Source organism: Elgaria multicarinata, chromosome 9 (genome assembly GCF_023053635.1).
Source record: "Elgaria multicarinata webbii isolate HBS135686 ecotype San Diego chromosome 9, rElgMul1.1.pri, whole genome shotgun sequence".
NCBI lineage: Eukaryota > Metazoa > Chordata > Lepidosauria > Squamata > Anguidae > Elgaria > Elgaria multicarinata.
The window spans coordinates 18,326,873-18,353,934 of NC_086179.1; the positions used below are offsets into that span (position 1 = coordinate 18,326,873).

The window sequence follows — 27,062 nt, forward strand, 5'->3', positions numbered from 1 at the left end:
ACGCAAGTGTGGTACTACCATTTCCTACCAGGACCAAAGCAGATTTCACTGTGGGACTGCTGCAATGTCATTGGGCAGAGATGCACAGGAAAGGGGCGTGGAATTTAAAATTGCTTTTGGGATGACTTTTTTTCAAAAAATCAGCATATATGGCCTCCATAAGACAAGTCTACTCAGAAGTAAATCACGCTGTCTTCAATTGCACTTACTCCCCTTCCCCCTGCCTTCCCAATTCTCTCCTTGGCCGGACACTTGTTGATGACATGCTGTCAGGGTCCCAGGACTCCGCCCACAGATACACAAAATAATGCGGTTTCTGCTACTGATGTTTGCCCGGCAACAGGTATACATCACATTAACTGGCAACGCATGTCACGGTGGAAGCAAATCTGAAATGATGAAAATCCGTTTTTAAACTGAATTGCTTCAGAAAGCATCTCCGTGGATAGATCTGAAGGAACAGATAGGGCAACAGAGTTGGGAAGGATTATGGAGACAAAGCGTGTTGAAAAATATGTCAGTGAGAATAAAAGAGAATTATTATAAAATTATTTGGAGGTGGTATTTAACCCTGGTTAGGTTAAATAAGATGAGTAACCAGCACTCAGCAAATTGTTGGGAGAGGTTGTGGGGGAAAAGGAACGTATTTACATATGTGGTGGGAATGTAAAATTGTGGAAGATGGTGTTTAATGAGATTGAAGAAATAGTTGGAATGAAGATTGAAGCGACACCAAGAGTGGCATTACTCTCACTATTTGAAAATTTAAAGTGTAAAAATGAAACAAAAGAGTTGATAACAAATTTGCTGACTGCTGCAAGGTTAATTATATCTAGGAACTGGAAGATTCAAGGGGATTATCATATTGAAGAATGGTACAAAGAAGTTTGGGATATTGCTATTAATGATAAATTGACATGTAATATTAAGGTAAGAAGAGGTATAGCAAAGACGAACAAATTTGATGTGATATGGAAACAGTTCCTAATTTTTGTGTTTTCTAAGGGAAGTGGAAATCCGCCACCAGAAGAGGTGCTAAGATTCTGGAAACAGGAGTGATCCCGAAGGGAAGGGGATGCACTGGTTGGATTATGTTGATTGTTTATGGATAACAAGCAGTTAATACTTATATACTCAAGTAATTTGTTATGTAATTGGTTGTATTCGTTGTTTAGTCTGTATGTTATGTTAAGTGGTATTATTTGAAATAAAAAAATTTAAAAAAAGAAAAAAGAAAAGAAAGCATCTCCGTGTAAATGGGGCCCATGTAAACCGCTTCAGGAGACTTTGGGGATGATGAGTAGAATAAAAAAACTTTAGGGAACTATCCCATGCATGTTTAGACAGAAAAAAGTCCTAGAAATCCCATGGCTGTTTGGGGAATGTTAGGAGTTAAGAACCGCCCAGAGAGCTTGTGAACTGCCCAGAGAGCTTCGGCTATTGGGCGGTATAAAAATGTAATAAATAAATAAATAAATAAAAATAAGAACATAAGAAGAGCCATTCTGGATCAGACCAAGGGCCCGTCTAGTCCAGCACTCTGTTCACACAGTGGCTAAACAGCCATCGGCCAGGGATGAACAAGCAGGACATGGTGCAACAGCACCCTCCCGCCCATGTTCCCCAGCAACTGGTGCACAGAGGATTATTGCCTCAAATACTGGAGATAGCACACAACCATCAGGGCTAGTAGCCATTGATAGCCTTCTCCTCCAGGAATTTATCCAACCCCCTTTTAAAGCCATCCAGATTGGTGGCCATCACTACATCTTGTGGTAATGAGTTCCATAATTTAACTATGCGCTGTGTGAAGAAGTACTTCCTTTTATTTGTCCTGCATCTCCCACCAATCAGCTTCATGGGATGACCCCTTTGGGTTCTAGTATTTTGAGAGAGGGAGAAAAATGTCTCCCTATCCACATTCTCCATACCATGCATAATTTTGTACACCTCTATCACGTCTCCCCTTAGCCTCTTTTCCAAGCTAAATTCTTTCCAAGAGTTGTGAGACTTTTTTCTGTCTAAACATGCATAGGATTGCACCCTTAGAACAATAAACAAACAAAATTATAAAATGACCAGCTGGGATGGCCACTGAAGGAGACAGTTCTGGGAGGGGGGAGCAAAATGGAAGCCTGATGGTCAAGCCAGATAGATACACAGATAGATAGAGCTTTATCACGCCAGCGTTATACTGTGCAATCACTGCGAATTGCGTGCAAAGGACTCTGAAGTTTTCCAGATTATAATTTATTTATTTATTTATTTTATTTTATTCCATTTATATACCGCCCCACAGCCGAAGCTCTCTGGGCGGTTTAAAACAATTAAGAATAGTAAACATTAAAAGTATACAAAAAAATTTTAAAAACATAAAAACAGTATAAAAACAACAATCTGCTTTGACTGTGAAGTACTCCCATGCATCCTGCTTTAATTGTGCTTCAAAGGCAAAAGTCTCGCCATATTTTGCTACTAGTTTTTGAGCGTATCATTTGTTGTTTTCCGAGCGGCCACTGGGGCGCAGGAGCAGGATTTGAAGAAAAATTAAACAAATGCTTACATCTGCGTAAGCTTTAAAGATAAAGACATCAAAACTGGCACAATAATAGATATTAAGGAGAGCTTTAAGCATACCAGATTTGAGTCAGATTGGGTCATCTGTTGATTTTTTATGATTTATTTTTTTTTTATATTTCCCCCCTTAAACTCATTTCCTGGTATGCAAAGGATCTAGCTGCCCGGTAGCAACAACAACAACAGCAACAGCTTAGCGCTGTAGATAAACAGACAGACATATATGCTCATATCTGTGTGGCTACTGGGCAGGTTTTCATCCAATGCAATTACAAAGATTATCCTTCTTAGTTATTTCGGCTTTGCTTGCCATATCCAGTGTGTGACTCAACGAACAGCGACAAAGGAGAAGGAAGCCTAGGTTGTCGTGACTGGTCTGCTCTGGAAGAGCAGAACAAACTGTCCCGTGACCAGCGATCCAAACCACCACTGTAGAGGCCAAGCCACACTGTACCCTTCTCCATGCAGGGAAGGGGAATTATCCACTGCCTCATTTCTCTGACCATACCACTAAAAGCTGGGTATTTTTTTAATTTATCCTTATTAGGACAATCCTGGTATCAACCGCTGGCCCTAAAAGTTACTTTGCTATCCTACGCTGCACGTCAGCAATAAAAACAAATTCAAATAATCACATATTCAAAATGAAAAGGACTGGGGTGGGGAATTAAAAGTGTAGGGGGGCGGTCTTCATGGTGCCAGGTTGACACCACCTCCCTCCTCAACCCCGCGCTTTCCCTCTCTCGGGGCGGCATCGGGGAATTCCAACGCCAAGGAGGGAGCAGAGGGTTTCTGGGCAGCCCTCCGGGTCCTGGAGCCACCACACTCCACTCTCTTTGTGACGTGAGGCAAACAATCACTGGTCGCTTTCCGCTAGGCTCTGGCCCTGGATTGCCCCTGGATTGGCGGAGAGTGACATCGCTCCCTTTAAAAAAGTAAATCCCCAACTTTCTCAAAATGTAGCATCGCAGGGAAGCCCCGCAGTGACTGCAAACCTGCATCTGTGTCGTCTAACTGACAGGACACAGATCCACAGCAGACAGCCCCTAGGAGTTGAGGCATCGTCTTCGCTTGAGTTCCCAGCTGCATTACAGTTTGCATCCAAACAAATATATGAAGAGACTCTATCCAATGCCCACTACACAGTATCAACCCCTGCCTTCTCCATTCCAGCCTTCCCTTTCCCACTGGAGACTTTAGCTTTCCTGGAAAAAGGCACAGCACCCAGCACACCATTGGCATTAAATGTCAAACTGGGGCCTATCCAGGGCTGTGTGTGTATTCAGCAATTTCGCAACCGGAGAATCCCAGCTTTCTTTTCTTTTTTAAAAAGATAAAAGTTTCTAGTCCATATGGTGTGAAAACAGGCTTCTTGCAGGAGTTTAGGTAAACGCCTAAAAAAGTTTCAGAAGTTATAGAGAGATCGGAACAGGATTTCTAGTGATCAGGAATAGGGACGGGGCTTTGGTGGTTCACATAGTTCCTTAACCCGACTCACGATGAGCAAAAGCAGGATAAATGATGCCAATTAAAGCACATATGCCACTCCTTGCTGTTGAATTTTCAACTTTCTCTTTCCTTCTCTGCAGTAATGAGGACTAGGAGCTTGGCTTTTCTTTTTCTTTACAAAATTCAGCACAAGGGACCACAATTGAGCTTTTCATGATGAAGAATTTTAATATTGATTTAATAATTTAAGGACACAGTACATACTATGGCTACACTGGGGGGGGGAGGGAGGAGAAGAAGGTAAGTATGTCCAGTTACAGAACTTTGGCAGGGGAGGGGGGGTGGAGATGGAAATCTCACCAATCAAACATATATAGCAGCATGCCAGGAACACACCCATCCAAAAGAGTGTGCAGGGTTTTTTTCTCTCTGTATAGAGACTCCTTCCTGTACATATTTTAATTAAAAACAATTACCTTCCCTTTCAACCATTATAGTCTTCAAGGGGGCTTACAATTCATAATTTAAAACAAGGCTAGGAAGCTGATGGGAGTTGTAGGCCCAAACCTCTGGAGGAGACACAAGCTAAAATCAGTATTAGTATAATGTCTTTATTCGCTTTCTCAAAGGTCACAAAATGTGCAAGCTTTCAAGATCTCCAGATGTCTTCAATAGTCAAGATGTTACATAAAGTAGGGGGGAATAGGAGGTGGGGTGATGACCATGTTGAAGTTATGATGTCTTCATCATGGTCAGAGTCTTAAGATGATATAATAATAATAATAATAATAATAATAATAATAATAATAATAATACAGGCCGGTGGCTAATATCCCTTTCCTGGGCAAGGTGCTTGAGCGGGTGGTTGCAGGACAACTCCAGGCACTCTTGAATGATAATAATAATAATAATAATAATAATAATAATAATAATAATAATAATAAAATTATTTCTTGCCCGCTTCTCCATTTTCACCAAGGCGGGGAACAACAATAAACGATAAAATACATAATACTGAATTAAAACATAATATACATTGCTAAAAACATCCTAAAAACTTTTTAAAAACATCTTAAAATTCAACTGGATAGGCCTGCCGGAAGAGATCAGTCTTTATAGCTTTCTTGAATGTTAGTAGACCGTGAAGTTAACAAGTCTCCTCCGGCAGGCCATTCCACAGTCTGGGAGCAGCAGAAGAGAAGGTCCTCTGGGTAACAGTTGTTAATCTAGTTTTTGCTAGCTGAAGTAGATTTTTCCCAGAGGACCTGAGTGTGCTGGGTGGATTGTACGGGAGAAGGCGATCCCGCAGGTAGCCTGGACCCAAACCATGTAGGGCTTTAAAGGTGATAACCAACACTTTATACTTTGCTCGGAAACTAATTGGCAGCCAGTGAAGAGATTTTAAAACTGGTGTAATGTGGTCCCCCCTAGGTGTACCGGTGACCAGCCTGGCTGCCATATTTTGAACTAGTTGAAGTTTCCAGACTAGGCACAAAGGTAACTCTATGTAGAGCGCATTGCAGAAGTTGAGCCTTGAAGTTACCAGCACGTGCACTACCATCTTTAGGTCTTCTAACTCTTGGAAGGGATGCAGCTGGCGTATCAGCCGAAGCTGATAGTAGGGACTCCTGGGCCACCGCATCTATCTGGGCTGTCATTTGGAGCGACGGATCCAGAAGCACTCCCAAGCTGCGAACACAGTCTTTCAGGGGGAGTGTAACCCCATCCAGAACTGGTTGACACACCTGGAGTAGGTGGGTTTGTGCATAGGGTTGTGCTGTCGGTTGCTATTGGGGAGAGAGCTCTGCAGATGGGGTGCCACCATAGAGAAGGCCCTCTTCTTAGAAGTCACCTATCTTGCCTACAAAGGTAGGGGTACCTAGAGCAGGGCCTCTGCTGATGATCTTTAAAAATAAGCAGGTTCATAAACTGTGAATCTGACTTGTTCACTAACCAGAGTTCAAACTAACCAGAGTTCCCTGAATTCGGTTGTAACAGAGAACTGTGGTTAGTTTAAAATCAAAAGCAGAAGTTTTCAATTACTTCCTCTGGTGTGTGTGTGAAAGCACCTTTTAGAATGGGGGGAAAAACTGTACAAAGGCCAGGAAACAACCAAATGGCTAGTGACTCAGGGGAAGGGACATGGCCCTCTGTAGAATCCAGGAGGGCTGGACTGCGACCCCAAGCAGGCCAGAATGGCCGCACCCCTGAAGTAAAGCAATACAGTATGAAGGATAGCCCTGTGACATACATGACAGTAAGCATTAAAACTAGACCAATTGTCCAGCGATATCAATATCCAACTACAATTTGTGCGCCCTTCACCTGTTTCTTTTTTAAAAAAAATCAACTTTCCAGTCCTCATTACTGCAGCAAGAGAGAGGGGGGTGGAGAGAGAGAGAGAGAGAGAGAGAGAGAGAGAATGAAAATAAAACTGCAGGGAGTTTCCTGTGTGCTCAAAACCTGTAAGGCAAATAAAAGACCTCTGAATAGTTAACCTAATCTGGAATCCTGATGCCTTCCTCAACCTGGTGACAATGTTTTCGAGTAAAACTCCCAGGTTTTCTAATCATTGGTCATGCTGGCTGAGACTGATAGGAGTTGATGTCCAAACCATCTGGAGTGTACGAGGTCGGGGAAGGTTATGACATGGCTTTCCCATTATTTTCAGGGCTCTGGAAAGGAGGCATCCCACCCCGAAAGGACTGAATGGGCAGCCTTTGCCTATCTGGGACATCCATGCTTGCTTCAGAGTTCCTGGGCTTTGAAGTAGCTTGCTGGTTCAGTCGGGCAAGTACTTTCTTCTGAAAAGATCTTGGAATTGTATTTAAGACAGCCAATGGCCTGCTAAGAAGACCTGGCCCCCAAATTCTCTGACCTCAATTTAAGCCAGGGGACCGTGCCCCTTAGAGACTAGCATGAGCAGCAAGGGTTGGTGGTTTTGTTGCACCCTGTTATTTCTAATTATTTCTTGGTAATCCTGAATTTATGCTACATTTACCTTGAATTAAGGTAAATATTAAGGTCAAGACTTTTTTTTCTTCTCCCAGGCATTTAGCAATATGTAATGAGCGTGGGTCTGTTTTTTGTTTTGATTTTTTGGCTCATCGTTTCTAAAGTTGTTATGGTGGTTTTAAATGTATACACATTTTGCAAGTTTTTGTGGTTTTTAATTTTTGCATATTGTTTTTAAATGTTTTATCTTATGTGAACAGCGCAGAGAGGTTTGGCTATGGAGTGGTATACAAATGCAATAAATAAATAAAATAAATAAATAGGATATTACATTTTGATAAAGTTGGTGGTTTATTGAGAGCTGCTATGGTCACAATCCACTGTGAAAAAACAACATATAAAAGGACCTGTTAGATTTCTTTAATCTACTGATTTTTGTAACTCCTTGCATTGCTTCCTATGCAGACATCAGTTTCAACACCCTATTCCCATTCCCTTCCGGTCTCTAAAGGGTTTGCTTTAATTTGCATTAAACCTCTTGTGTCCCTACTCTGGCAGCATGAAGGTAATCTTTTGAATTGCCACATAGATTGGAATGGTCCTTTAAAACCCCTGTTACTGAGTGTCACGTGAGTAATTACATTGGTATTGTGAAGGAGTTTTTGCTGAAGAAACCTTGGGGAAAGAAGTTAAAGGCCAAATTTGTTGACTAGGTTTGATTATGTATGATCAGTGGAAGCTCGTGGCTCCGGTGTCAGTGGAGCAGTGAATCCACTCTGGGTTTCAGTCAGAACCAGTCAAAACTCTGATTGGCACCTTGGATAGTTTGAATAGCTTCACACCTTTGAGAGCTCCTTTAGAATTCTGACTGATTCTGACTGAAACCACGAGCAGATTCACTGCCCCACTGACATTGGAGCCACCAGCTTTCACTGCGTATGGTATCAACAGGTCCAGCAACTTGGAAAGCTAACTTGTGCAATATTGTGGGATCATACTATATTATATAGAATCACAGAATCATAGAATAGCAGAGTTGGAAGGGGCCTACAAGGCCTTCGAGTCCAACCCCTGCTCAATGCAGGAATCCACCCTAAAGCAACCATCTGTCTCTTTAAGGCCTCTTGTGTGGGAGAGCCCACAACCTCCCTAGTACAACTGATTCCATTGTCGTATTGCTCTAACAGTCAGGAAGTTTTTCCTGATGTCCAGCTGGAATGTGGCTTCCTTTAACTTGAGCCCATTATTCCGTGTCCTGCACTCTGGGAGGATCGAGAAGAGATCCTGGCCCTCCTCTGTGTGACAACCTTTTAAGTATTTGAAGAGTGCGATCATGTCTCCCCTCAATCTTCTCTTCTCCAGGCTAAACATACCCAGTTCTTTCAGTCTGTCTTCATAGGGCTTTGTTTCCAGACCTCTGATCACCCTGGTTGCCCTCCTCTGAACACGTATGTCTCTAAGAAATGGCTACCATTTACTTAATTTTCATTCCTCTAGATGAAGAATTGTTTTGTCCCAGACTGAACTTCCTGTCAGTATACCTTTCTACGTGCTTTATCTCTTCAACAGGAGTAAATTCTGGGTGGCTGTGAGTCACACAGCCTGAGGACCCTCAGTCATGACATGAGAATGTGTCACCTTCCAACAAGGTCGAACTAAACATGATGAATGGACTTCCCCAAAGACGAAAGGGTGAAGAGGTGAAGAGTTGAATACTTATTAGTGTGGCGAAGGAATCACAGGCATCTGTGGCAAAGTCAAATTGGGTTTTTATCAAGTCAAAAATGACCCCCAAATGGCTATTGTATTGTGGTCATTTTTGCATCCAACTTATTTAATTAGGGGTAGTATCTACTGCACCCAAATCTTATGATAATCTTCTTCCATTTGGGAAACAATTGACCTACACACATCTTTGTCACCTTGAGAGATTCTCACATTATAAATCATGCCATAAAATCCAGAGTTCGGGTTTAAAATACAAACAAACCCTAACCAGCTAAAATTGGCACATTTTGATCATGTGGGGGAATTAATTCTGAATTTTATGGCTGCAATCCTATATATATGTTGAAGTAAATCTCATTGGACTCAATGGGACTTATGTCTGAGTAGAACTGCACAGGATTGCGCTTTAAGGCATATCATAGTTACTCTTTTAAAACTTCTCTCTGCAATCAGGTGGGTTTCAGGCTCCCCCCGCCTGCTTTTTTTAAATGAAAGCAGACTTTCTAAATCATTCCCAGGTACAGTTACATTGGTAGACGTAGTGACCCTACTTAGTATCCTCATTAGACAGTTCTGCGATTTCTGAAATTGTAAAAGCATTTCACGGAGCAAAGGAAGAGTCACAATTCCTGCCCTTAAACATTTTTGCAAGGTGGCAAACACGGCCGAAATAACAGCAGAATGATACAATTCCTCTATCAATATAATTTCATCAAGTACTGCTGTTCTTTTTCTCCACACCCTTGGGTTAATCATCTCGCCTGAGTCTAGTACAACCTTCCCCAACCTGGTGCCCTCCAGATGTGCTAGGACTGCATCTCCCATCATTCCCAGGCAACATGGCCACTGCCTGGGAATGATGGGACTTACAATCAGTGTGTTTGCTGCCTTGAAACTTTGCAGAAAGCGGTATATAAATTTGATTAACATCTGGTGGGCACCACGTTGGGGAAGGCTGGTCTAGTATTTACCTAGAGATTAAGCTTCCTCAAAAGTTTCACACAAATGAAAGCAATGTCTGAGTTATATCAAGTAAGCAGCAAGGAATTTATTATTATTATTATTATTATTATTATTATTATTATTATTATTATTATTATTATTATTATTATTCTAAAAATCTGTCTATTGTACCAGAGCAAAATGTCTTTGCATATCCATACAACAAAGCAGGATTTGACTAAGGAGGAGAGAGAGGAGGCAGATACAGTTGCAGCATATACTCAAAACTCTTTCGACATGTTGCAACCCATTCCGCTTCTTCCACTACCCATCAGAGCCACGTTTTCCACTTTTAAAAAGAACCCCCCACCCCGCACAACTTGAGAAGTTCAGAAGCTCCTGAAAACCCATCCACGGCCCGCATCACTCAAGCAAACCAAGAACTCACTTGGAAAGACCTGATGAGTTTGTCCTGCGATAGGCTCCGCTGATCATGCCTGGAACGTAAGAATTCAGAGGAGGGTGCCTGCCGGTTGACAGCCTCCGAGGGAGCAGCTGAAGGAATGAGCAGGGCGTGGAACGAGGTAGCAAAAATCTCCCTTTGGCCTCCAGGCAGCTGGAGAAGATCTGGGCTGTCTTGGCTCACCGCCCTGCCAGCGAACTACTCTCGACTGATGGACCTTTGGCTATGGGACGGCTGCTCCAGTTGTGTCCTCTGAACCACTGACTGTCTGTGCTGAATCCTCCTCCACCCACTTAGGTCCCTCTCCGCTCTGATCATATGATCCCAAACTCTCCTCCACCCTGCCGGCAGCACACACTACCTTTACTGTATTCTCTCTAATAGAGTCCCATTTGCAAGACCTGTTCTTTGCAAACAATGGGAAGCCTGCCGGTTTTTCTCAGCTGTTCTGATGCAAGTGGGAAAGCAAATACCCATGCTGTATTGGAGGGTGGTGGGGTTTTTTTTTTCCTGGTTTGGTTTTGTCTGAGTGACCTCAGAACAGTTGGAATGTGAAGGTGTTTGCTTACTTACACGTACAAATACCTGTTTGCAGCGGGAGCCACATTCCAGGTAAGCCAGCATGTGCGCAAATGGCAGTGGTCCAGGCTGAGAGGCCTGCCGGAATAGCAAGTCCACCCACCCGCCCGCACACAGACGCACATGCAAATGCCTCGTGGCAACTTAAAGGCTAACACATTTATTTGGGCAGAGCCTTTCCTGGGCCAGAGCCCACTTCAGCAAATGCACTGAATACTAACTTCAGATAGTCCCAAGGGGGGGGAGGGATGGGGAGGAATGGAGAGAGATGGCAAAGTGTGTTTTTAAAAAAAATGTAAAAATTTTGGGGCCAAAAGCTTAGGAAATGCCAGAGATCCAGTCTGTGACATTTCCATGCAAAGGGACGAGAGCCCCATTCAGATATATGCATCCATGCTAATGTATGGAGAGAAGTGGATCCCTGACCCCACATCACTGGTGTTTCATGCTCCTCGCCAGCATCCAGGTGTTGAGCATGGGCATCTGCAAAGGGCCACCTCCTTGCATTCAGGTGAAAGCATGCACTGGCATGCAGTGTGTGCATCCATCCACCCCAACAAATGCGGAGCGCTGTCAAAGGCCTCACTTTATTGCACGCTTGTTACTGGGCTCTCACACATTTTCACGGTTCCTATTCACGATGTCGTCTGCGCCCCGTGCAACATCTTGCCCCTTCTAGCCTTCTTCACGCGGCCAAAAAAGACCCCGGTAAATCTGAACTATTTTTGAGATGGAATTTGCCGCTATCTCCTGCTCTGTGCAGGAGAAGCAGCACGATCAAAACTGCCCACTGAATGGGCCAAATACACATTGTTTACTTCATCTTTTGAAAGTGGAAGTATTGAGGAACAAAAGCGTGGGCGGAGAAGCGACAGAAAGGAAACGCAACCCCCCCCCCCGTATGATGACACTCTTTGTTTCAGTTGGTATTCTTCACATATTTGTCCTTCGATTTCTCCTTGAACATGGAAATTTCTGAATAAAATTTGTTACATGTGTTCAGGACACTATCATCCATTTCAAGTCAGAACAACAGCTCAACCACTATGTGCTTTCATAGTGTCAAGATGCAAAATGCATTGTAAATGCAGCATTTGACATGAGGAATCTTAAATATTGTGGCTTACTAGTAAAAGTTCTTTTAAAAAATAAATGTTGGGTTATCTTTCAGATAAATAAGATATTCTCTCTTCTTCCGGGAATAAGCAACTTTACCCTGAAGATGAGCCAGGGGGAAAGCATTTAAAGATACAAATTGCCTTAATTCAAAGATGCTCGGCTTGCTTTTTTATTTCTTCCTGTATACCACGTCTCAGAAAACAGCGCTTATTTGTCAAAAGCTATTGGCATTGTGCAGGAAGAAGAAATGTGTTTGTTGTTAAAAAATCCAGCATAATGACATTAACATCTGTTCATTGTTTAAAGAATATTAACTCTTCGCTACCTGAGAAAGGAAGAATGCCATAAATGACTTTCATTTTGCTGCAAAACAAGTATTGCTAACCCAGCCTTCTTCACTATTGAGTCCCATTCAAATGCTCTTTTTTTTAAAAAAAAAAAAAAGAAGAAGAAGAAGAAGAAGAGTGTGCTCAGTCCTTAAATTCTGAGCACCATAAAAAGCACCAAATTTTCTCTACTTCAGGGAACAGGGCAAGGGTCATGGTGGCAGGACCTGCAAGCCAGCATGACCAGCCCCAGAATTGTTCGTCTGTTGAAGGATTGCATGTAAGCCAGTGAAAATCTGGCACAGAGTTCAGGACCGTAAGGATGTTTCTAGTCCTTAAGATGCAAGGGTTGCACCTGGTGAAATCCTCACTCCTACACCTCCACGATGCCACTGAGTGGGCAAGGCAATCTGAGGTTCTGTCCCAAATTCAATCTGGGTTTAATCTGTGGGCCAAAGTGTACGTTACGTGGAACATCCACGATTGGATCTGCAAATGTTTTCTTTTCTTTTGTCTTTTTTTGCTTTTGCTTTTTTAAGGAAATGTATTGGTGGAAAGTTGTCAATCAGACCACAGCAGCACCAGGAGAGTGGGGTGCTTAACCACCCCCCAATGCCATTTTCCTAAACAAAATTACACACACGGTGACTACTTGCCCCATGGAGTAAAACAAAACAGGTACATGCCTTGCCGGGTGGCCACCCTTGTAGGCCAACCACTTACGCGTTGCCAGAAAAAGAGGGCAGCAATTTCCATACAACTTGCATGTGCTAATTGATATGTACAGATGAAAATGTAGAGATAATTGCTACATAATTTAAACACATCTCACCATAGTGGGGAAACACTGGGGCCAGATGATCTCCTGTGTGCTTGTTCAGTCTGCTGTTGTCCAGGTGCTAACTTCAAAGCCCCTGTTCCTCTCTCCTTCTTACTGTTCCTTATCCTTTTATCGTATTTGAACTAGACTAAATAGAGGACTATCCTCTGGAAGCCCTTCAAAGAGAGAACTGTCCTCTATTTAAGTAGGATACCCGGCCATCCTACAGCCTTGTATTTAAGGACTGGCCAGCTAGCCATACGTGACAAAGCATTCCACACAGACAAGTCGGCTTGATTTCCATGCTGGCCACACAGGAAGGGAAACCCCTTCCTCCACAATTAGCACCAAAGCTCCGTGGGCTGATGGAGGAGACACAGACTGCTGTGTCTGCTAGCCTGCTTGCCATCAGGCCAGTTTTTAACAGGCCGCTAAGAGGATAGTATCCTACATTTCGACGCTGGCTGCAGAAGATGGGGCCTCCTCTCCTCTGCAGGCAGAAACTTTTATGAGCTTATCAATAAGGCTGTTCTTCTTTAAAACCATCAGTATCAGAGGCAATATGCTTATGCACACCAGTTACTGGGGAACATAAGTGGAAGGGTGCTGCTGCACTCATGTCCTGCTTGTGGGTTTCCCTCGGGCAGCTTGTTGGCCACTGTGTGAACAGAATGCTGGACTAGACGGATCCAGGGTCTGCCCCATTGTGGCTCTTCTTATGTTCATAGAATCATAGAACAGTAGAGTGGGAAGGGGCCTATAAGGCCATCAAGTCCAACCCCCTGGTCAATGCAGGAATCCACCTTAAAGCATCCCTGACAGGTGGTTGTCTGGCTGCCTCTTGAAGGCCTCTCGTGTGGGAGAGCCCACAACCTCCCTAGGTAACTGGTTCCATTGTCGTACTACTCTAACAGTCAGGAAGTTTTTCCTGATGTCTAGACAGAATCTGGCTTCCTGTAACTTGAGCCGATTAGTCCGTGTCCTGCAAGATCGAGAAGAGATTCTGGCCCTCATCTGTGTGACAACCTTTCAAGTATTTGAAGAGTGCTATCATGTCTCCCCTCAATCTTCTCTTCTCCAGGCTAAACATGCCCAGTTCTTTCCGTCTTTCCTCATAGGGCTTTGTTTCCAGACCCCTGATCATCCTCATTGCCCTCCTCTGAACACACTCCAGCTTGTCTGCATCCTTCTTGAAGTGTGGTGCCCAGAACTGGACGCAATACTCAAGATGAGGCCTAACCAGTGCTGAATAGGGGGGAACCAGTACCTTGTGTGATTTGGAAGCTATACTTCTATTAATGCAGCCCAAAATAGCATTTGCATTTTTTGCAGCCACATCACACTGTTGGCTCATATTCAGCTTGTGATCTACAACAGTTCCAAGATCCTTCTCGTTTGGAGTATTGATGAGCCAAGTATCCCCCATCTTGTAACTGTTCATTTGGTTTCTTTTTCCTAGATGTAGAACTTGGCATTTATCCCTGTTGAATTTCATTCTGTTCTGTTCATAGCTTTTTTCCCATTCTCCTGCATCATGACTTGTTTGACCCTTCGTGTAATAAATAAAGTCTGGTTTTATATCCATCCCAGCTTCAAAATATACAGAAAAGTGACAAAAATGAAAGAATATGTCATTGTTCCCTCTAACAAATGGCAGTGCATATGACATGGACCCACAGGGATCAGTCACAGGGAAGTAATTCACACAACAACTTAATATTATGTGATGTTTATGCCCCATATGGCACAACTTATTTTAGGGTCAACACTTGGAACCAATACAAATTTAGTTCTAAAAGTTCTTCCTCCCTCTAGGAAGAGCCAATATATATGTATCTCAATATTTATATTCCATATGAACCTTCCTATTCCCTCAAGTTATTTGGAGAAGCACTGTAATATGTGATTTCAGTGCACAAAGTTAGATATGCCAGAATGTGGAACAGGGCCTTTTTAGTGCTGGTACCAATTCTACCTTCTCCCATAAGTTCCAAACATCTTTGTTTAGCACAGCATTAATAGATTTGATTTTTACTTGCTGCTGCTGCTTTTATTGTTTTACGTTAGCCTCTTTGGGCCTGTTCAGACAACACGCTAAGCCATGGTTTGGCCACTATCCCTTTTGCAGCAAAGAGTTAGTGAACATGTTTAAACCGTGGTTATGTAGACACCATGTTTAGGAATGATTCACATGACATTCTAAGTCATGATTCAAAAGGAATGCTAAGCTATAAAGTTTAGCTGAAAATGCTTAACCACCATGGCTTAGCTTGCCATACTGTGATTTTTATTCTACGGCTTGTTAAGCTTTGTAAACTGCTTTGGGCTCTTTTATTAGGAAAGTGACTTATAAATGTTGCATCAAAAAAAAATTGCATCGAAGACCCAAACAGGTCTCAACAGGTCTCACTTGCATGGCTGTGTAAGAACTGCCCTTTTTCCAAAACATAACAGACCATATTTAATGGATCCCTCTTATCTCAGAACATTCCTCTACAGATTTCAAGAATGGAGTATTCCTTATTTTTAGTCCCCCTCCACTTCTGGCAGTTCTCCATTGTAACAAAGGCATAGCAAGATGTGATTTCAGCTCCCTCTCTTGCCACAAACTGAAACCTTGATGAGAAAACCACATTTCCTAGGACTGACTTCTGTGGCGGCAATGCATGAAGTGATGCAAAATCCAGCAACGGAGGAACATAATATTTTATCAAAGTGATAGAAAGGAAGATTATTTCCATTGAAGTGTTTCCTTGATGTATTTTAACTGCTATACAGAGGGGAAATGAATACAAAGCCTTAAACAATTATCTCCCTTTAAGGGTTTGGGGGGCGGGGGCGGAGGAGGGGGGTCAGTTACTCTTCCAGGTCTTTAAACAACTGAAGTGGAAAATGTAGTATGCATAATCATGCTGCTCTATATGAGTGCAGCATAGGCACCGGTATTAAAATTAAACTGAAGCCATTAGGTAAAATTCACAGCACATATAGACAGTTTTTACAGAGATCTCTGGCTTAGCCTAAAACCTCCTTCAAGAAATTAGCTGACATCTTGTAGCATTAAGATACCTTGCCTCGGGGTATTTCTATGAAGAGCTTCCCTTCATCCAGACAGGTTAGGCCCAACTTCTACAAGTTTTGCAGGGGGGAGCAGAGCGGCGTGTCTCCAGTGCATGATGCAGAAGGCTCTCAGCTCTTTGCTGAGGAGGGGGGAAAAAACTTTGTTTTCTTCATTGTGCAAGGCAGCCTTTCCTAAATGTTTGGGAGCTGAGTCATGCCATGTTTGTGAATTGAAGTCTGGAACATAGAAAGATTCCTAATGTCAAGCCATTGGTCCATCTACCTCAATATTGGTCCCTCTATCTAAGCCTTACTCAACATGGCGTTCTGCAGATGTTTTGGACTACAACACCCAAAGTTCCTGACCACTGGCTATGCTGTCTGGGGCTGATAGGAGCTGAAGTCCAAGACAACTGGAGGGCACTAGGTTGGGGCAGGCTGGTAGCAGCTCTACAGGGTTTCTCAGACTCTCAGAGCTGGGCAGCAGGCAGCTGTCTGGGGGGAGCTGGGAGGCGGGAGCCAGGAAATACACACACACACACACACACCATATTTCAGGTGCAAAGGAGAGGAAGTGGGTTGAGGAGCAAATCAGGACACAGCACCGGTGCATGGTCACTCACCACTTGAGGCGGGAGAGAACACACACCACCACCATTGCGTCGTACCACCGTCCTGCTTACCTTTGCTGCCACTGTGTTGGCTCTAGGGAGAGCTGTGAGTCCACAAGGGCCTTGTGGTCGCTTCTTCCAACTGCCCCAAAGAGTCCCACCAGCTGCTCTCCTGCTGTGGCAAATGCCACGTCCGGAGAGCAGCTGGCAGGACTCTCCGAAGACCCATTATACAACCCCTGGTGGGGACTTTCTGGAGTACCCACTGGAAACAATGGTGGGAGCAGAGGAATAGCGTAATTCACCGCTTTTCCCACTTTGTTGTCTGACGCAATTGTCTAGTGTCATCCTGCTTCATGGGTGGGCCTACCCTGACAGAACCAAAGAGCAAGTCAGGACGAACAGAAAGGAAGAAGCAAGACAGAAGTCCGCATTTAAGAATAGCCAAGAATGCAGTCACACCCCAGAGCTCAAGACAATGTTGTAGCTCAAGTGGGGCCCAGGTGGGATCAGAAACGCTCTTTATGTCCTTTCCTGCCTAGGAAGATCCAATGACCACCCTGAGTGGACCTAGTCATTCCAGGGACATGGATCTAGCAGTTCCTGACCCAGTCCTCCTTGGAGACACCGGGGATTGAGAGTGGGATGCAAAGCACGTACTCTACTAGTGAGTTATGAACCATTTACACCAGCTTTTACAGTGACTCATTATAGAGAAGTGTGTGTGACCTTGTAAGGATGCATAATTCTGTCCTATCTTCACACTTGGGTACGATTGTATCATTCAGTTCCTCTTGAAGATACAAGCAGACACACAGCAGACTCAGGAGGCTGACTGGAGAGAAGAGACACACCCAGAAGCTCTCAGAAGCCGTTCATTGTTTCTTCAAAAAAAATGCACTTCTTGCAACATACCACCAAAGCTCACACTAGCAGGCCTCGCAAGTTAGTTTGAGAAGGACTTTGCGCAATGCCTGGAAGATGCTGAATGGCCTGAAATGAAGGACTGTTCCCTCCATTCACACGCACACACATTCCAGTAGGGCGAGAGATGCTTCCACATGGTGCAATTGTTCCCATGCCACTGGGATTTCTGCAGGATATCACAATTACATGGATGGGGCTGGTTACACGAGTCTTTCTCGCCTGCTCTTCCTTCTCTCATCTCACATTACTGCCCGGATCGTGCGCTTCGCCCATCGAATGCCATGTTTCTTACCCGCCCAAGGGTCTCTACTTCTCTTGCTCGGCTTCGTCCATTTTCTCTCGCTGCTCCTCTTCCAGAGCATTTGCAGCTCACGAGTTCAATTCCTGTTTTTAAAGCTCAATTGAAAACTTTTCTTTTTTCTACAGCTTTCAGAACTTGACTTTGTTCTTACTTTTACACTGTTAGTTTTATTGTCTCCTGTGCCTATTTGGTGCATTCTCTTCCCTCTCTTATTGTTTTATTATGATTTTATTAGAATGCAAGCCTATGTGGCAGGGCGTTGCTGTTTTATTCTTTTACTATGTACAGCACCATGTACATTGATGGTTATTATTATTATTATTATTATTATTATTATTATTATTATTATTATTATTATTATTATTATTATTATCCTCCCCCTGTCTAAAAAACTAGGGAGAGGCGTATTTTCTGCACCAATATCAAATCAGGAGTGGAAATTAGTGGGTGGCAAAAAGGAAGAGGGTCTTCTTGATGGTGTGTCCCCCCGTCCCCCCCATTATGGAATGATCTCCCCAATGGGGCCCACCTGGCACGAAACATCTTTTCAACGCCAGGTTACAACTGCCCTCTCCTCTCAGGCATTTGGCAGCATATAATGAGTTTTCAATCAGGTCCTGGATTGTCTTTGGTGGATTCTTCAAAAATGGCTTTTAGACATATGTTGTCCGGGTATGTGCTATCTGCTGATATGTTTTAATGTGAATGGCTTTGCACTTTGCATAACGTATTTTTAATCTTTGTGAACCGCCCAGACAGCTTCAGCTATGGGGCAGTATAGAAATATGGCAAAAGAAATGAAACCACTGGATGGGAGGCCTGGCCTAGCTAATTATTTTAAATTTTAAATGGTAGGGCAGCCTATTTCATTATCTTGGTTGGGGTCTCAGTATTTAACATTTTAAATTTCTATTTATTTTTTAAAATTTAATTTTAATACAAAGATATGTAATCAAACCTTTAAATAGAGCGTCCTCAAACCGGTGCCCTCCATACTGGCTCAAGATGATGGAAATTGCAGTACAGCCCATCTGATGGGCACCAGGTTGGGGAAGCCTGAAGGCAGCTGGTTGGCCACTGTGTGAGCAGAATGCTGGACTCACTATGAGGGATCTACACTACTGCTTTTAACGCGCTTTAAAGCACTTTGAAAACGTTTTGAAAACTGTATATGCAGTGTGTCCTGGGCCCCAACAGTTGTCAAAACTGTTATAAAGCGCTTTAAAGCGCTTTAAAGCAGTAGTGTAGATCCTGCCGGGCCTTGGTCTGATCCAGCACAGCTCTTCTTGGACAGATCCACACAGAGGCTTCGGGATGCCCTGAAGGCGCTTTATGGTGCCCCGAAATCGATGATGTACACCCTACCTTAACCATTCCAAGAAGAGGCAGAGGAGGAGGAGGAGGAGGAGGAGGAGGAGGAGGAGGAGGAGGAGGAGGCCCCGCATCGCCCCTCACGGGGACAGGATGAAGAGTTGCCGCACCTGGCGGCTTCGCTGGGGAATCAGCTGCCGCCCACCTACCCGCCGGCCTCCTGTTGCCGGCGAAAGAGCCACCCGGGCCCACCTGGGTCGGAGAGCTCAGCGGAAGAAGCTGCCGCCGGCTTCTTCCGCCGAGCTCTATGACCTGGGTGGCTCTTTCGCCGGCAAAAGGAGGCCGGCGGGTAGGTGGGCGGCAGCTGATTCCCCAGCGAAGCTGCCGGGCGCGGCAACTCTTCATCCCGTCACCGCGAGGGGCGATGCGGGGCCGCCTCCTCCTCCTCCTCCGCCTCTTCTTGGAACAGTTAAGGTAGGGTGCACATCATCGATTTCGGGGCGCCCTAAAGCGCCTTCAGGGCGTCCCGAAGCCTCTGTGTGGATCTGCCCCTTATGTTCCAGAGTATAACAGGATCCAGAAGAGCTCAGCTTTCTTTGTCATATGCTCATTTAGCTTGCTTCTTAGCCTCGGTGCTTAATGCTGAGTGATGTCCCACGAGGAGCTGCAATGCAACATAATCTGTTGGGGGCCTCATATTATCTCTGGGGGGCCTATCTTTTCCTCGAGTTAGAATTCCACCGCTCACACCAATTTCTGGGATAATGCCACTCTCCAAGCATGGCTCTTACTCATGGAAGTAGAAGGTTCAATTAGTGCAGAATTCTGCAGCCATTTATCTAGTTCAGGACATGGGGCATAATCTTACCCTGACCCAATCCATTTGCATTGATCCCTGCATGCTTCTGCAACCAAGGTGTTGGTTATTGCCTTTAAAAAGCCCTAAGCAGCCTAGGCACTATATTTCTTAGGGCAGGTGTGGGCAGACGGTAGATCAGGATCTACAGCACCTGGTGTGATCTGCAGTAAACCAGCAAGCAGTTCTGATTCCCTATTGTTTAACAATGCCAACAACGAAAGGCTGGTTTTCCCTCCCTCCACTGGTAAATTAGATTGTTGAAATTGAGAAAGCTTAGCGGGGAAACCAGGAGTGGATTTATCTGTGAAAGGACTGGAAGTGAATTCCTGGTACTAAAAGTAATTCCTGGTCTGTGTGTGCACTCAGAAACATCTTGTTCCTTAATTCTGTGTCCTTCTCACAAGCACGAGCTGCTATTTTGAACTTGATAGATCTCAAGTTTTTAGTAGAAAGAAGCAAGTAGCCAGAAATCTGCCTGCCCTGATTTAAGGACTGCATCAACCCATATGTTTCTCAAGATCTATTGACATCTTTATTTGCATGATATCTGTCTCTCTCTCTCTTTTTTTTTTTTACTGAAACCAGTCTACTGGGGCATTCTGAGCAGGCCTTTTTTTAAAAAATGGTGGCACCCATGTTTTAGAAGTCCTTGACTACAGACCTCTGGGCTGGTTCCTTGTCTCACTCTGTTCTTCCACCAGATTAAGAGGTTTTTATTTTTAAAAGCATTCCTTTCCTGGGTAATTTTTAGCTATGGCTTTTTTTAATCTTCTGGCAGATGGATTTTTAAGTGTTTTTACTGCTGCTGTCTATTACGGTTGTGATCCAGCCAAAGTTAAGCACTTTTAAGTCCCAATGCTTTCTATGGGAGAGATTTAAAACATGTGCTGGTGAAATCAATGGGACTTAAAAGGATTCATTTGGTTGGATTGTGCCTGATGTTTTTATAGTGTTTTACTGTTATTTTGATGGACTTTTATGTTTAGTTCAGATAAAAACGTTTATCTTGCAAATTACACTGTAATTCACCTTGAATTCACTGGAGGAGGAGGAAGCATCTTGTAGTTCGTATGTAAACAAATAATAAATGAAATGACAATCTTATTGCAGTAAATTTGGCCAGCTGCATCCTCCGGCCGGAACCAGATGTTACAACAGATGCATGGCTGCCTTGAAAACAGTAGCCCTGGCTCTCCTTCTCCTCCTCTGTGCCCCCATAATTCCTTGTGATATAAAACATGGAATATGACATCACTGCACAGTGAGCTTCCCTACCCCAGTTCCACTTCATTGGCTGCCACATGCTGGAGCAGTATGACATCACACACAGCCAGTGTAGTATAGTGGCTAGAACATCAGACTAAGATTAGGGAGACCCAGGTTCAAACCCCTGCTCAGGGACAAAGCATACTGGATAACTGTGGGACAGTTGTTCTCTCTCAGCCTTGCCTACCAGTGAGGGATGCTGTGAGGATAAAAAGCTGGGAGAAAAATGAAATAAATTAATTTTGTACTTCTTGACATTAGTGGAGAATGAAACACAGGACTGCTAGTTTTGGTGGTAGCCATGCGTCTTTCTCAGCCTAGCCTACCCCTGAGGGATGCTGTGAGGATAAAACGGGAGGGGGGATAACCGTGTGTGTTGCCTTGAGCTCCTTAAAAGAAGGGTGGGATAAAAATGAAGTCAATACGTTCCGTACTGCTTGATATTAGCGGGGAATGGAGAATGAAAGAGAGGACTGCTGTTTTTGGCGGGAGCCATGCGTCTGTCATAACGTCTCGTTCCAGCCTCAGCGACCAGGTCAGGTATCCACTCTGCCAGCCTAAGTACATATGAAACAGATCTACAGGGAAAGCTCCAGCATAAATACCACAGTCTGTTTGGGTGGATACGTTTGTCTGTTTTTCTTATGAAGTTCCCACACAGCAAAAATATACGAGTTTTACTGAGACATCACAGAGGAAAGACGGTTCTGGTGTTCAAGATTTAGCTGAGAGGATGAGGGGGAAATGCCTTTTGTTGCTGACAGGTCGTTTCTATAAAGAAGTCCCAAAAAGTGGGGGTGGGGAGAGAGAGAGATCAGAACTGAACACAGCTAAAAAGAACAGGTCTTTTCACCTTGCCAAACCAAAGCCTGTTCTTTGTTCACTGGAATAAATTGTCAAGTAGATTTTGCACCCTTTGCGAAATTCGCAAGCTTTGTTGATTTTGCCACTTGGATACTTCGTCATGACATGCTGGCGTTTAGGTTAACCCTTTGTCATTCAAGCAGGTTAAGCCAATCCCAGTTTTAACAGCAACCAACCAACCAAACCACCCCTTCTTTAAAACTATTGAATATGAAGCTGGAGAAGTAGGATTTGGAGGTGAATGGGATGGTTAGAATTAGTAGAAAAAAGTGGGTTTCCTGGACATTGTTAACCATATAACAGTGACCTTAAGAGTCACAGAGGACAATCAAGGAGAATGACATGCATGTGTGTGTGACTGTGCAGGGAAGGAAGAGGGAGGGAGAGAGAGAGAAGGGGATGGCAGAAAGAGAGAGAAAAGGTAGCAGGAAGAGCGTCTGGATTTGGCCTTCAACAAATTTTCCCAATGAGGGAATGTGGCTCCCAACAGAAAAAAGGTTGTCTGACCCTGTCGTAAGCATTAGTGAGATAATATATGGGGCCCGCTTTAAAAACACTATATAAATGCTACGTATTGTCAGCTATTCACCCCACGATGACCCCTGCATCGCAGCTGGGATAAAATCCACTTTTGTAAACCACCCAGAGAGCTTCGGCCATGGGGCGGTATATAAATGTAAATAATAATAATAATAATAATAATAATAATAATAATAATAATAATGCTGTAGGAAATTGCACCCAGCGCCAAATGGCTCAACAGCATCCCAGCATTCCTAGCAGCAAAACCACAGACAAGACAAGACAAAGGGAGAGAGAGAGAGAACAAGATGACCAGGAGGTATGATTCCCGTGTTATGGTATTGCGAACAATTCCTGCCCAGCCAGGAAAGCTGGATGTGTCAGGAGTGTGGTTATTTATTCATTCATCTATTTAAATACCACCTTATCTGCTGAAAGGCTATCAAGGTGGCATACATCAATTTAAAATAATCAACCTCAAAACAAAAGAAACAAGAACAGTTAAAATAGTAAAAGCATTAAAACTATACATCATTGCTTCTTTAAATGAGAGTTTTATAGCACGCTCATGACTGGCCGCTCACAGATGTTCGCGGGTCATTTTGACAATGCTGTCAGCCTCCTGCATATCTCCCATTCCATTTCCCGGTTTTAGCGTTATAAATTAAGCCACAGAAAACCCGACTCTTCTGAAATAAGTCAGGATTTGTCGGGATTTCCTGCCGTGTGCTGGCGAAGTTGTGCTATAAAATGCCCACTAGAGGGCTTTGTTCCCACTGAACTGTATGGTCCACATGGTCATTGCTCTCTGCCCCGTGTAATTTCAGCTCGTTGCAAATGCGGAAGAGAAGCAGGAAGCAGAGCCACGGTAAGGAAACATGATTTTCCCCCATGTGAAGGAGCCCATTATCTAAAAGCATTAGAACTACACAAGAAAGTGAAGACCAATCTTAATTTTTGAGGTAACCCATTCCATAGTTTGGGCAACAAAGGTTACTGGGTGGGTTTCCTGCCATGTGTAGCTGGTAGTTCATTAACCAATGAGGAAGCAGCCAGAGATCAGCTTCAGAGCTCTCCAGTGCCTGAGAGAGAATGGATGTGAGAGACTGGGGAGAAAAGAGGTTGGCAGAAGGTGTGATTTAACCTGCTCCCTTCTTGTGGCTGAGGCCTGAAGAGGAAGTGAGCCACAAGGAAACTCAGGCGTGCTACTCTACACTCACCACAGTATTATTAGAGTGCATCAGAATTCTTTGCAGTGCAAAAGGGTTCCTCAGCAGGCATTTCAAGGTGGAAAGGTTTCCTTGGGGGCAACCAGTTTAGAAACTACTGTACTATGTGATGGAAGGATTATTCCATAAAATTCCATAAAGTAATTCATAAGGATTATTCCATAAAATGCCCAGCCACCATTTTGTCATTGGAGCACGCACCTAACTCATGAAATTGGCCCCTGTGGGGTATTACAGGATCGATATGTAGCTTCTTTTATTTGGGTGAAAGTTGTACTCTCCATTCAAATATGCACCAGGTTTAAAGCCTCAAGATATGATCTTACATACCATCTTTTTTTAATATCTCATTATTATCCTCAGGTTTTTTTGGAAGGGCCACTATTTGACTAGCTGCACATGATTAAAATTTAACCGGATGCTCCCAGGAACCTTAGTGGAACAAAACCATATCAGTTTATTTAATAACTTTCAAAGTGAAACTAAAGTCTTGTTCAAATCATGTCTCCTCTGATTTAATTAAATAGCACCACACATACTGTAAGGCTCTGGGAATCATTAACAGAGCTAATTGAAGACAGGAGATGATACTTTTCTTTCCTTTTGAAAGCCAGTAGAAAATTTAAAAAGTAATTTCTGTTTAGAGCTTCCTCGAGTTGTTGTTGTTGTTGTTTAATTTTTTGGTACAGCAGCTTCCATCACTTTTAAAACTTTACTGAACATAAAAACAGAGTTGATTTTCAGCACCAAGTGATACTATGCATGAGAAAACCTGGCTCTGTACACCCAGGTTGAGTGTGCACATGCACCTGAGGTCTACATCCAATTCTCCATAATCCAGCAAGTTCTCCTAGAACTTAAAGATGTGGTTGACTAATTTAAACTAGCGATCAGCAATTGGAGATCCCACAGCCAAATCTGGCCTTTGAGAAGTATTAGCTGCTCCCCTTTCATTTGCCAGCCCAGAGGCAAGGGAAATCAATGGAGGGGCTAGTAACTGTGAAAGCAGGATTTATGGGATGGGGGTGAAGGCTGACTCCACCTTTCCTCAAAGTGGCCCTCCCATGAAACTAGATGCTGTCCAGATATTTAAACACCCATTGAAAGCATTCAAAGTATACCTGGACAAATATATGCAGTAGTTTGCAAGAGCATTTAAACCACAGATGAACTTGAAAACAATTGTTCACAAAATTACCAAATTAAGTACAAAATTATGCATGGTGTGGACAATGTGGACAGGGAGATATTTCTCTCCTATAGTATTAGAACCCAATGGGGTCATCCCATGAAGCTGATGGGTGGGAGATTCAGGGCAGATAAAAGGAAGGACTTCTTCACTCTGCGTATATTTAAACTATAGGATTCATTACCACAAGGTGTGGTGATGACCACCAATTTGGATGGCTTTAAAAGGGGGATGGATACATTCCTGGAGGAGAAGGCTCTCAATGGCTACTAGTCCTGATGGCTAATTACAACCTCCAGTATCCGAGGCAGTAAGCCTGTATACACTAGTTGTTGAAGAACATGAGTGGGAGGGTGCTGTTGCACCATGTCCTGCTTATGGTTCCTTAGTTGACAGCTGGTTGGCCACTGTGTGAACAGAGTGCTGGACTAGATGGACCCTTGGTCTGATGCAGTAAGGCTCTTCTTATGTTCTTAAATAGCTTTTGGATTTAGATCAAAGATATTCAGCAGGAACTCAGCTAACAATTCTCCCAGCCGTGCAAGCATCAGAATGGAAATTAACCCGCTATGTAATACACTTTCCATGTGACCGGAAGGATTCAGGAATACTATTTGTTGTTGTAAGAGGTGTGCGCAAAGACATATGGTGCACACGTGTTGAATGGGAAAGCGATTATGCCATAATCTTTCTGACCGTATCCTCCACTATAACAAACATGGCCTCCGTTGAAGTACAGTTTTTTCTAATGAGAGCCCCCCTCGCCCCAAAAAGGAAGTGAAAGCTCAACACAGATCCTTTAAGGACTGACAAAACATTTGAATTCCTGGGTCCAAAGTGTGCCTTTCTGCAACCGCATTTGCAACAGAACCATTTTTTTCCCTTACATACTTAACGTTCTTGAAAAACAGGAAGAGGAAATTAATGCTTCCTTAGACGTTAATTCCCATTGGCACAATTTTAAGGCTGTGAGCCCTTGCTAGAAATATTTGCAGGCCCCAATCATGAGGGCTAAACCTAATTGCAAGAGCAATTTCTACCTATTGCTTCTATGGAAGACTTCCATTTTAAATGAGCAATACAATTAGCCCTATATTTGATTCCTTCATAGGAAACTGCTTTGTAACAGGTCAGGCAATCCAGTCTAGAATTGGTTACTTGGATTGGTATCAGCTCTCCAAGAGTCTCAGGCAGAGAACTTCCACATCACCTGCTGCTACAACTTTATTCAACTACAGATATCAGTTCAGAGGAGGACAACAAGGATGATCAGGGGTCTGGAAACAAAGCCCTATGAGGAGAGACTGAAAGAACTGGGCATGTTTAGCCTGGAGAAGAGAAGATGGAGGGGAGACATGATAGCACTCTTCAAATACTTAAAAGGTTGTCACACAGAGGAGGGCCAGGATCTCTTCTCGATCCTCCCAGAGTGCAGGACACAGAATAACGGGCTCAAGTTAAAGGAAACCAGATTCTGGCTGGACATCAGGAAAAACTTCCTGACTGTTAGAGCAGTATGATAATGGAACCAATTACCTAGGGAGGTTGTGGGCTCTCCCACACAAGAGGCATTCAAGAGGCAGCTGGACAAGCATCTGTCAGGGATGCTTTAAGGTGGATTCCTGCATCGAGCTGGGGGCTGGACTTGACGGCCTTACAGGCCTCTTCCAACTCTACTATTCTATGATCCTATGGATTGAATGTGGGACCTTCTGCTGGAAACTATGTACTTTGCCACTCAGCAATGGTACCTCCCCAAACTTTCAACCCACAATTGGATTTTTCCTATCAGCAAATAAATAATGTTTGAGTTCAAGCTAAAGAAAAGAGTAGTTGTGAGTGACTTAAAGTTCGAAAACAATGTCCTTGGAAAACAAGTCGGGGAAATACAGCGAATGGATGGCTTTCTAAAATTTAGGCAGTAGCTTCAGCTGAAAAATTAAAACAGCATAAGAGATTAATGAG

At 43.6% G+C, this 27,062-nt stretch overlaps 1 protein-coding gene across 8 annotated transcripts in view; it reads right to left on the bottom strand.

Moving 5' to 3' along the window:
• Positions 1–27,062, bottom strand: part of CALD1 (caldesmon 1) — a 240,770-nt gene that overhangs the window by 60,740 nt on the left and 152,968 nt on the right. The window contains exon 1 of one of the 8 annotated variants that reach the window (XM_063134842.1): positions 10,100–10,309. The exons of the other annotated variants lie outside the window; for them this stretch is intronic. Coding sequence (XP_062990912.1) covers positions 10,100–10,146 — 47 coding nt within the window. The 5' untranslated portion in view covers positions 10,147–10,309. Of the gene's footprint in view, positions 1–10,099; positions 10,310–27,062 lie in introns of those variants that run through there. 8 annotated transcript variants of the gene reach the window in all.